Consider the following 12,315-nt stretch of genomic DNA (forward strand, 5'->3'; position numbering starts at 1 on the left):
TGAGTAATCTGATATAGGTTTTACATGTATAGCTATGTCAAACATATTTCCTTAATAGTTTGAAGAATCAGAACAAAAGGGAAAAAACATGAAAGGGAAAAATCATAAAACATAAAATAAATTTTAAAAATTGAAATATATTTTTGGTCTGCATTCAGACTCCATAGTTCTTTCTCTGGATGTGAATTTAGCTCCAATATTTTTTTAAACTTATTTTCTAGATCTCTTTATAACACTTCTATTTAATAAAACATTTTTATAAATCTTACTTGGTCAAAGGATATTAATTTCAGTCCATTAAAATTGTCTGTGGTTGAATTAATTGTTTTCATGAAATGATCTCCCAAGAGCATTCCTTGGATATCTGTTACAAGTCTTCCTTAACTACAGGCTAAGGACCTAAAAAGAATCATTAATTTCTGGAATATTAGACTTGAAAACATTAATATCATAGATGAAAGCATTAGACTTTAATACCTTCTCAGAGTTGATTTTTCTAAACTAATAAATTAATTTATATTACTATATGAGGTTCCTGCTATACTTGATACAGAGACTACCCATTCTGAACAAGTACCCTGGTTCTAGTTAAAATTCCTTAAAGAAAATACAATACAGATAACAAGCTTGCATCAAAATACTGAATAATTATTACCTCTTTCATTCCTTGATGCTGAAGGAATTTTCCAAGGTTTTCACATACCATAGAGAGTGTCTTACCCACTTGGTGTAGGAAGATGAGATTTAAAGGAATTCCAAATAAAGCATAGATGATACAGAAAATCTGTCCACCAACTGTCTTGGGAGCTAGAGTTCCATAACCTGATTTTTTTTTAAAAAAAAGGTAACAAATTAAGCATCTCAGTCTATTTGCTACTATAAGTCTGTGCTTTTGATGATAATCTTGTCTATTACTGAAAAATACTGCTATTCTAATATCACTAGCATGTGCATAGTATTGAGGAAAAAATAAAATTTCAAGATTCTCTAAAATACCCTGCAGGGCATATTTTTCAAGTTAAAAACTACCTAAAGAAGATCATTTGGCCTTTTCAGGTACCAAAAATGTTGGACAACTAAGAGCTTACTGTAATATGGAACATTTTTTACCTAGGACTTATCAGTGTTCATATGAATCACATTTGGATCCTCTTTCATCAAATGTTCTTACAGAATTTTATCTGGAACTTCATTCCTTTCTTATCATCTACTGCTTTGTAATTATTTGTGCACATAAATTACTAGATTATTAGCTTTTTTGACAGTAGGGATAATTTTGTTTTTCTATTCATATCCACAAAATATAAGCCTTGCACACCTAACGAGGTGACTAGGTGGCTCCGTGGTTAGAACAACAGGATTCATAGTCAGGAAAATCTGAGTTCAAATCCCACCTCAGATATTTACTAGCTGTGTGACCCTGGACAAGTCACTTAAACCTAATTACCTCAGTTTCTTCATCTGTAAAATGAGTTGGAGAAGGAAATGGCAACTCCAAATGAGGACACAAATCATCAGACATAACCAAAATGACTCAAAAACAACAATAACAGCAAAATGCAGAAAATATTTAAGAGGTTAATAAAAACCCAATCATGAACAGAACTATCTAATGCAATTGAATCAGCAAACTCTATTTCTGGAAACCAATTCCATTTTTACTTTGTGGCCATTTCTTGTCATGCTATACCCTTGGGGAGTGATTGTTATCTCACATGTTACATGACTAACAAAAAGCTCTTCTCTGTATTGTGGATTTGGCATTGCTCATGGGAAAAATGTTCCAAATGTTATTTTCTTCCTTTAATTTATTGACTTAAAGATCTAAAAATCCCTTAGTTCCCTCCTTTTTAACAATTCATTTTCTGCCATCAGTGTCCCTAGGGGAAAATTTATCTTGAATGTTTGAGAATAATATAATGCATTTAAATGCTTTCATACATCACTATTTTTCCAAAGCATTTCAAGGATTTTACATCCTGGCTAATTTGCTCAAGTATAGCCATATTTTTTTCTGAGGAAGCCCAGTGATTGCTTGTTATGTCACAACCAACTCACAACAGATTTCTTGGGGTTTTTTTTTAACTTTTTTAATGAAGAAATAAGTTCCATTTGAGTCTCATTTTTACTCTTTATTCTCTTTACCCAATCTGATCCAGACAATATTCTTTTATTCTTATGTAAAGATGATATAAGATCTTTTTCCTTTCATCTTATTAGTGTCTTAAAAGTTCCCCAAACAACTGAAAATTTCTCATAAACTTTTGTGGAATTATATATTAAATTAGTCAAAAATATTATTAAAATTTGACAGACTCTAATCTTTTGTTAAACCAAAATTCTAGGACTGATGTCAGAATGACCTGAGTTGAAGATCTGCCCCTAATAAATACTAATTATGTGTCCATGCACAAGTCACTCAATTTTTAAGTGCCCTCCAAGTAACTCTCTAAGACTAAAAGTAGAGGTGAGCAGACTTCATACTGGAAGTTCTTCCTCAGTGATGAAATTACATATCCACAATAAAAAAATGCTATTACCTGTCTCAAGGAATTAGATGCAAGTAATTGTTTTCATGAAATATATATTAGTGAGTAAAATGCTTGATTTGTCATTTGGGGAATTTAAATTTTGTTCAGATATCATTCCATTTCCCAGTTATTATTATTATTATCATTGTTATTGATAATAGTTTCTCAATGGACTCAAGAAATTATTATTGTGGGGGGGTTAGGTTTTTTTTTTTTTGCAAAGCAATGGGGTTAAGTGGCTTGCCCAAGGCCACACAGCTAGGTAATTATTAAGTATCTGAGACCAGATTTGAACCCAGGTACTCCTGACTCCAAGGCCAGTGCTTTATCCACTACGCCACCTAGCTGCCCCTATTGTGGGTTTTTTTTTGGCAAGGCAATGGGGTTAAGTGACTTGCCCAAGGTCACACAGCTAGGTGATGCCAGGGCCAGTGCTCTATCCACTTCAACACCTAGCTGCCCCTCAAACAATTATTTTTTCCAAAGATTTTATTTATTTTGTTTTACAATTTACCCCCAATCTTGCTTCCCTCCCCCACCCCCCACAGAAGGCAATCTGTTAGTCTTTACATTGTTTCCATGGTATAGAGATCCAAATTTAATGTGATGAGAGAAATCATATCCTTAAGGAAGAAAAATAAAGTATAAGAGATAGCAAAGTTACACAATAAGATAACGGGGTTTTTTTCCCCTAAATTGAAGGTAATAGTCTTTGGTATTTGATCAAACTCCACAATTCTTTCTCTGGATACAGATGGTACTCTCCGTCACAGATAGCCCAAAACTGTCCCTGATGGAATGATCAAGTCCATCAGGGTTGATCATCACCCACCCCCACATTGCTGTTAGAGTATACAATGTTATTCTGGTTCTGCTCATATCACTCAGAATCAGTTCATGCAAATCCCTCCAGGCTTCCCTGAAATCCCATCCCTCCTGGTTACTAATAGAGCAATAGTGTTCCATGAAAAACATATGCTATAGTTTGTTAAGCCATTCCCCAATTGATGAATATTTACTTGATTTGCAATTCTTTGCCACCACAAACAGGACTGCTATGAATATTTTTGTACAAGTGATATTTCTACCCTTTTTCATCATCTCTTCAGGGTATAGATCCAGTGGTGGTATTGCTGGATCAATGGGTATGTACATTTTTGTTACCTTTTGGGCTTTGTTCCAGACTGCTCTCCAGAAAGGTTGGATGAGTTCACAGCACCACCAGCAATGTATTAGTGTCCCAGATTTCCCACAACCCTTCCAACAATGATCATTGTCCTTTCTGGTCATATTGGCCAGTCTGAGAGGTGTGAGGTGGTACCTCAGATATGCTTCAATTTGCATTTCTCTCATAAGTAATGATTTAGAGAAATTTTTCATATGACTATGACTGCTTTACTTTCCTCATCTGTAAATTGTCTTTGCATATCCTTTGATCATTTGTCATTTGGGGAATGGCTTTGAACAATTTTTTTGATGGCATCTTACAGGTTATATGAATTATGTCACTATAGTCACTAGAAAAAAATTAATATTTCTGTTCAACTTTTTTTGAAAAATCTATTCTTGCTAGGGTAAAGATAAATAAATAGTATTCCCATGTAAGAACACTAAATTTTAAGATAGATAATTTGGAATCAAATTAAGCCTCTGCCAATTATTATCATAGTGACCTTGGGTAATTAACTTCACATGAGTTTCTTGTTTTATAAAGTAAGAAGTTTGGACCATATGCATAAGGTCATTTATAGCTCCAAACTTTGGTCCTGGGGAATATTTCAGAAGAATGGTTGAAAAATAAGTATAATACTTACCTATTGTGGAAACAGTAGATCCCACAAAGAAAAAAGAGTTGCTAAAATCCCAATTGTTCCTGTCCGTTACATTTCCCAGGGGTGATATTCCATTTCGGACTGCATGAGTTAAATTCTGTAAGTAAAAAAATTTTTAAAGACAGTCTTTAAATTAATGTCTATTTGTGATTTTTATGGGAATTGTGGACATAATGAATAGGAGCCTGAATTTAGAACAAGGGGACTGAATTCAAATCCCATAACCCAAATCACTTACTTCCTCCGAATGTGAATTTCCTTATTTGTCAAATGGGGATAATAATCATATTACTGACCTTCACAGGGTTTTGTGTGGAGTTGTTGTTGTTGTTATTGTTCAGTTGTTTTAATCATGTCTGACTCTTCATGACTCCATTTGGGGTTTTCTTGGCAAAGATCCTGGAGTGGTTTGTCATTTCCTTCTCCAATTTATTTTACAGAAGAGGAAACTGAGACAAATAGGTTTAAATGATTTGCCCAGGCTCACACAGTTAGGAAGTGTGTGAGGGTGGGTGTGAACTCAAGAAGATGAATCTTCCTAATTCTAGACCTGGCACTCTATTCACTGAGCCAACTACCACCCTTTATGTGAAGACTTATTTGTGAAACTTTAAAGCACTATGTAAATAAAAGTAATTTCTTGTTGCAATTTTTATACTTTATAGCAATAATGGAAAAATTGAAACCTCTTTTTTAATGAGGGGTCAAATTGAAATCTTAAAATATGTTCTGGGAAAATGGATTGAAGGTAATTAAAAGTTGAAATAAAAAGCTAGCAATCTTATCCACCTCCAAGAAGATGGCCTTTGTAGGAACTGTGAATCAGAGAAGAGCATGGCAATGAGAAAAACAAGATGTATGAATAGGCTTTTATTAAAAGCTTGTAAAAAGGATATGTATAGATTTTGTGGGATAACCAACACGTTGGTAGGTCTATTTTATTTGCAAAATTAATTTAAAGTCAGTCAAAGGAATGGAAATCATTTTCAAAAAAGCCCAGACATAATAATATTTGCATCCTGCTGGGACTACCATAAGTGCTTTACTCTGATCATTATTTAGGACTGTTATTGTTCAATCATGTTCAACTATTTGTGACTCCATTTGGGATTTTCTTGGCAAAGATACTGGAATGGTTTGCCTTCCCTTCTCTAACTCATTTTACAGATGAGGAAACTGAGACAAGTTAAGTAACTTGCTCAAGGTCACACAGTTAGTGTCTGAAATGAGATTTGAATTCAAATTTTCCTTTCTCCAGGTCTGGCACTCTATCCACTTACTGCTCTATCTAGCTGCCCTGTATTTAGAATTAGATTGCCCTGAAAGCTGAAAAACCTGAAACTAAAAATAAAAGAGTCTTATGAAATTCTCAGCTATCAAAGTTCAGTTCATGTTGTTAGCTTCTGGTATAACATTTTAAATTTGTAGCTCATCCTCTCCCTAATCACCCTCATAGGCCACCCCTCTAATCAATGTTTCTAATACAAAGCAATTTAATTACAACAGAATAGTTGAGTAAATAACCATGGTAACCCCCACTCTTCCCATAGAGGTACATCTTTGCCAAAGATTCTTATGCCACTAGTGGGGAAAAAAAGAATATGAAAAGAAACATACAGAACCAGAGAACATGTGTGAGAGAGGAAATAAACCTAGGGAACTCACATGGAAGTGGGAACACATGCATCCAGGAAACTTATGCAGCCAAGAAACACACACATGAAAGAATGCATGTACCCAAGCCAACTCAATCCCCAGGACTATGTTACAGCTGGAATTTTTTTTCCTCTAACCCTACCACTTTCTGTTCCTCATACACGCAAATACTTAGATCTTCAGGTGTTCTGGCAAAGTCATCTGTCAGGTTTTCTCTACCAAGATGTTTTTTCTGCTATGTTTGTAATTGTTGGAACTGTCTGCTAGGTTACATTTCCATCTGTGCAGCCAGAAATCTTCTGTTTTGTGAATAAAGTATTTGGGCTATGTGGTGTCTTCCCCACATAGCAGTGTCCAGAGCTATTTTGGAATCTGTGAGCCAGATCCCCAACAATACCCTCCTATTGATCAAAACATACTTGGTCAAGACAATATTTTAATGCTTTGCTTGTGTCTCATCACAACTCCTTACATGTCTGATACTTGGGTTAGAGTGAGAAAATTAATTTTCATCATGTTTCTAGAAACAAACAATAGCCCCGTCAATTATCCTAGAGCTTCCCTTTGGCAAGAATGAAGGTGAGCTTGCAACATTTGTCTTGGATTTCTGTAATGGTGCCCAACCCACTTATGTTCCCAAAGATAGTTTTTCTTGAAAATTATAACTTCAGAATGATTTAGGTGCCAAGATCTACATGTATAAGTGATTCCATTCTAGTCTGTCTTTGCCAGCAGACTGTCCCCTCTATTAACCACCTTCTCTCACTAATGTTCAATCACTTCCACTGTGGTGGTTGCTTCTCTGTTGACTACAACTCTTCTTCATCTTTAAAACCCTTCAGTTGATCCACCCAACCCCACCAGCCATTGTCTTATATTTCTCCTTTTTGTGACTAAACTCCTTAGAAAGCTGTCTAAAATAGGTGCCTTCACTTCCTTTCCTCTCACTCTTAACTCTTAGCAGTTTGGTTTCTGACCTCACCAAATACAAACTCTTAATTATCAAATCTAATCACCTTTCCTAAGTTCTCATCATTTTTTAAACCTACATCCAACTGTGATACTGTGGATCACTCTCTTCCCCTGGTTTCTCTCTTCTCACTAGCTTTTCATGACATTGTCCTCACCTGACTCTCCTCTTATGTATATGCTCTTTTTCTGCCTCCTTTGTGGTATATTCTTCTGGCTTAGACCTGCCAATCATGGGGTTCCCCAAGGCTCAGTCTAGGTCTGCCTTCTCATCTTCTATATTATTTCACTTGCCAATCTCTTTAGCTGCCATGACTTTAATACTCATTTCTATGCATATGACTCTCAGATATTCATGTCTATCCCTAACTTCTCTCCCAATCTCCAGTCTCCCATTTCTGGGTCCCGATCAAAGGCCCAGTTACCCAACCTCACAATTTACATGTCATTCTTGATTATTTTCTCTCTTACCTCCCATATTTAGCACTGATTTAGGTACTGGGACCTAAGTATAATTTATAAAGTTTATATTATAGAGAAATAGTGGCTAAAAGAAAAATCACAGAGATCTTTTCCCCTTGTTCCTTATCTCATAACACCCAGATGCGATTGGCTTCAATCTCCTCTTTTATTTCTGTTTCAAATTCAATCAGTAGTCTAGTCCTGTCATTCTCATCTTTGTAATATCTTTCATACTTGCCCTCTTCTGTCAGTCAGTCAATAAATTTTTTGAGTACCAACTATATTCCAGGCACTCTATTAAGTGATGAGGATAAAAAAGAGGGAAAAGACAGGCCCTAAAGAAAATAATAAGCAAGCAATATGTACAAGAAAGCTATAGTATTAAAAATGATTTACTTAAGCAAGTGAAGGAACTAGAATTAAAAGGAGCTGGGAAAGGTTTCCTGTACAAGACAGGATTTTAGTTGGAATTTTAAGAAAAAACAGGGAGTAAGGTTTAAGGATGCTAGACCAAGTTATGAAGGACTTTAAGAGAATTTAAGAACCAAGCCTACTCCCCTCCATATATTCTAATCCAGTATGACTGCCTTTCATTCTGTTGCTTGTGTATAACATTCTATTTACTGACTCTTAGAACTTCTAATTGTTGTCTCTCCTGCCTAGAAAGTTCTCTCTCTCTCCTCTCATCACAGCTTCCTAACTTCCCTGGCTCCCTCCAAATCTCAGTTAAACTTTCACTTTCTGCAAAAAGCTTTTCCTAGTCCTCCATAAATTTAATGACTTCCTCTGAGATTACTCCCAATTTGTCCTATATATTTTTGCATGTACATAGTGGCCTGTACTCTCCCTGTCTGGGAACAAATTGGAAGTGCTTTAAAAAAAAAAACTTACTTTGTAAGCCCAGGATTTACTAGCACAAAGTAGGTGGTTAATAAATCCTAATTAACTGAGTATTAGTTGATTGGATAACTGATCTTCTTTATGATGTCTGTTTTCAATTTGCAATTGGAAATCAAATATGAATGGCATTTTTAGGTTGGTCTGGTTTTTTAATTGGTCTTTGCCAAGTATTTTTTTACTAAATGCATCTATATCCTACAGTGTTCGATGGTAGTTGCCAAGTGACACTTTTAGGCCAGTTGTTTTATAATAAATACTTTAAAGTAAAAATGTCTACTGCCTATGCTAAGATAGGAAATGTTCCAAGATCTCTGTGAGCTGAGTGAGAAGGACTATCTGAATCTGTGTTGTGTCATAATGTTTCTGGAGATCTTTAGGGAAGTCCTGGGTATCATTGATAAGGCAGAAACCCTGACTCTGATTTTTCCAATCCTAGAAAATATCTCTAGAATTTTAGCATGTATTGGGATCAAATCTAGTTAATTCAAATTACTGATAAAATATAAAATCATATATATGTATATATAAACATATATATGTGCATGTGTGTATACATGTAAATGTATATTATGTAGGGTGGCAAAATCATATATATATAATATATATGTGTGTATATATATATATATATATATATATATATATATATATATATATATGAAAGTCTATACCTTGAGCACACATAAATCTGGAACTAAATATCTAAATATTCTACCAATCCGTGTTACCTGTGTGAAAGACAGATGATTGTGATGGCAGGGACCATCAAATAAGTCCTGAATTCTCAAATTCAGTGATGACAGAAGTTCAACTTTGAAGATACTCTAGTGTCTGAGGGATGTCACTAGATAGGTTATTTGAGGAATAAATGCATCTGTGCATTTCTACTACATGGACAGATGTGGAACATATTCACAGAGAAATACATATAAGTCACTTCCAAAGGTCAATCCACCTTTCCCCCTCATTAAGGCATATACAAGCTAACTTGGATGTCTTGATCACTTGCTGCCAGAGGCATAACAGAAGTTGAATGGAATTCACTCCTGGAAGGTTGGATGGAGACTTTTTACTAAGACAGAATAGGCTGACCCAGGTAGGGAGATGCCTGAATAATAAAAGAGATGAAAATACTAATTATCTTTCAGACATCTTGACCAGAGCTATCTCATGAAAGATCAATAATATCACCTTTAAGGAAAAACAAGTCAAGGCAACAGATTATAGGAAGTGATCATAGATCATAACATAGATCATAGATCATCATTGATCATAACTGCTACTACAACCAATGACAGATTATATATATATAATATGTATATATACATATTATATATATATATATTATCTTGGAAGAGGGGGGGAATCAATAAAACACAATGAAGTCCTTTATTGTCTAAGACAATAAGTGTTTTTCTCACCTTACACCTTCATGTATTCTTTGAGGTGGGAATAATTTTATTTCTTGATTTCCCTCTACTGTTTATACTGCTAATCTGTCCTAATTAAGTTCTCTCTTTTGATTTATACTTCCCATCTGGTCTGTTGGCAGAAGAAAACAATTTATGATAGCTTGAGCTCTATTTGTGTAGACAAATTTAATCAAAGGAAACATAGTGATTTGAGAGCTGACCTTGGAGTCAGGAATACTTGGTTTAAGCCCCACCTTTGATACATCCTGTCTATATGACCTTCAGCTAGGTTAAATCACTTAACCTCTCAGGGCCCCAAGGAATTCAAAAAAATATAAGCTGCAGGGAAGATATTGATATGGATATACAAAAGAAGTAACTCCCTGGAAGCTCCCTATATTTATTAAATCACTGGCCTAGTTAAAAAAATAATCATAATTAATACAATATAATATTTATATATTACTTATTATGTGCCAGACAATGAGTTATGTATTCATAATTATTATTTCAATTGATCCTCATAATAACAGCAGGAGGGAGGTACTCTTATTATTCCCATTGTATAGATGAGAAAAATGAGGCAAATAGAAGTTAGGTAACTTGCCTAGGGCTACACAACTAAATAGTTGTCTGAGGTCAAAATTTGAACTCAGTTTTTCCTGATTCCAGGTCAGGTGTTCTATCAACTGCGCTACCTCTTGTTTTCTGTCTTCTTTCCTTTAACTGTATTTGATAGGCTTAATATTCGTTTAATATAAATTGTGGAATGTCTTAGAAATCTTGTTTGTAAAGGAAAACATGATCCTTTAATATTTATATGCGTTACAGAATAATTATATTTAGTTAGCTGTTAAGAATATTTTACAAATGACTAAGTCTGGAAACATGACAATTCTTCCTTTGTTTATTGATTAGGTTACAACAGCAAATGACACAACCTCACCACTCACATTTCTGTAGTACTCTGAGGTTTCAAAACATTTTACTTACAAATAACTTTCTGCTGTAGAGTAGTATATGCATTAAGTCCATTTTACAGATGAGGAAACAGTTTTAGAAAGATTGATTTATTTTAATTGAAGGGCAAAGAACTAATCTCTAGGTTTTCTAAATCCAGTTCTCTTTCAACTATATCACATGGATTCATTCATATATTTTGATCTTGTGACACTCTATGTCATAGTTATAGCTCATCTTCCTCCATTCTTATTGTGAGGAAATTAACATTCCTTGGGGTTGATGAATGCATTAAATTATTCATTATTAAATGAGACTGACTCTTAAAGTCCCATCTTTGTTCCTATCTCCCTTGATCATCCTTTTCCATTATCCAAAGGTTCTCTACCTACCAGAACCTTTTCTCCTTTCCAGTATTCTAGATTTATGTCTTTTCTCCTGTTTGGAGAGAAGTCTGGTATAGATGACTTGAAATTAGAATGATTTTCATTTGAACCTTGCCCTCTTCCTATAATAAGCAGGTGCTATATGTTAACAAAATCACCACAAAGATGATGCAGTTTGATTTAGATAGTAAACAGACAATTCAAAGAGTATTTCCAACAAACTAAAAATTGCATATTCTAGAATACTGAACTCAAGAGTGATATTTGGGGCACATAAAAAGGGACTACAAAAAGAGAATAGCAATGTTAAAATAGTGTGTCCAGAATATTTTGCTATATCATCTCAGAAACCAAACAGGCAGATTCTAGTTCCATGGTACCCTTAAATCTCCTTTCCTTTCAGAATGTCCTAGATGATGGGACCAGGCAGAAGTGAACTAAGTTGCTATACCAGTGAAAGTCTGTACTACAATTTGTCTCTCCTACAATTTTATCTCTGTCATCATTATAGACATAAAGATGGAAGAGATTTCGAGGATCATCTAGTCTAATCTCCTCCCCACCTACTACAACAACTATGACTACATTACTACTACTACTACTACTACTACTACTACTACTACTACTACTACTACTACTACTATTATTACTACTACTACTACTACTACTACTACTACTACTTCTACTTCTACCTCTACCTCTACTTCTACTCCTACCACTACTAATTACTACCATCACCTCCTCTCTCCAAAATGAGTTGTAAAACCATTGTTGCTTCTTACCTTCACAAATTGTTCAACATCTTCTGGTGTTAGATCACCAAGTTTATTCAGGAAAGCAGCTTTCATTTCAGATACTGATGTTTTCAGATCTCTCTCAAATTGATTTTCTAGGGCTTGAAATATCAAAGATCCCATTATTAAGTAGGTAAAATAACTAACCACCAGTAAGCAGATTTGGATTTTAGAGTCATTCATAGTTTTCTACAGAGCTGGTTCCAGTGAGAATCAGGAACAAAAAATCTCAAATCTCTTAAATGTAAAACTGTTTCCTTTCCCAACCTTTAAAAAAAGGCCCAAGAGGAAAGACCTTCCTAGATACAGAATCTAAATGACTTTCTGTCTTGAAGTTTAACTTTTACACAAATATACAAAGACTACACATAATTTTAATGGAAAAGGAAAACTTGAACTCTTCCCGACTAGGGACT

The 12,315-nt window shown here is 34.6% G+C and overlaps 1 protein-coding gene across 1 annotated transcript in view; it reads right to left on the minus strand.

Moving 5' to 3' along the window:
• Positions 1–12,315, minus strand: part of LOC141522454 (potassium channel, subfamily K, member 16-like) — a 31,623-nt gene extending 19,308 nt beyond the window's left edge. Inside the window, exons 1-3 of the mRNA XM_074235914.1 lie at positions 11,888–12,315; positions 4,346–4,460; positions 656–822 (exon numbers count right to left, since the gene is read on the minus strand). Of these exons, the coding sequence (XP_074092015.1) occupies positions 656–822; positions 4,346–4,460; positions 11,888–12,082 (477 nt within the window). The 5' untranslated portion in view covers positions 12,083–12,315. The remainder of the gene's footprint in view (positions 1–655; positions 823–4,345; positions 4,461–11,887) is intronic.

This window comes from Macrotis lagotis, chromosome 4, assembly GCF_037893015.1.
Source record: "Macrotis lagotis isolate mMagLag1 chromosome 4, bilby.v1.9.chrom.fasta, whole genome shotgun sequence".
Lineage (NCBI taxonomy): Eukaryota > Metazoa > Chordata > Mammalia > Peramelemorphia > Peramelidae > Macrotis > Macrotis lagotis.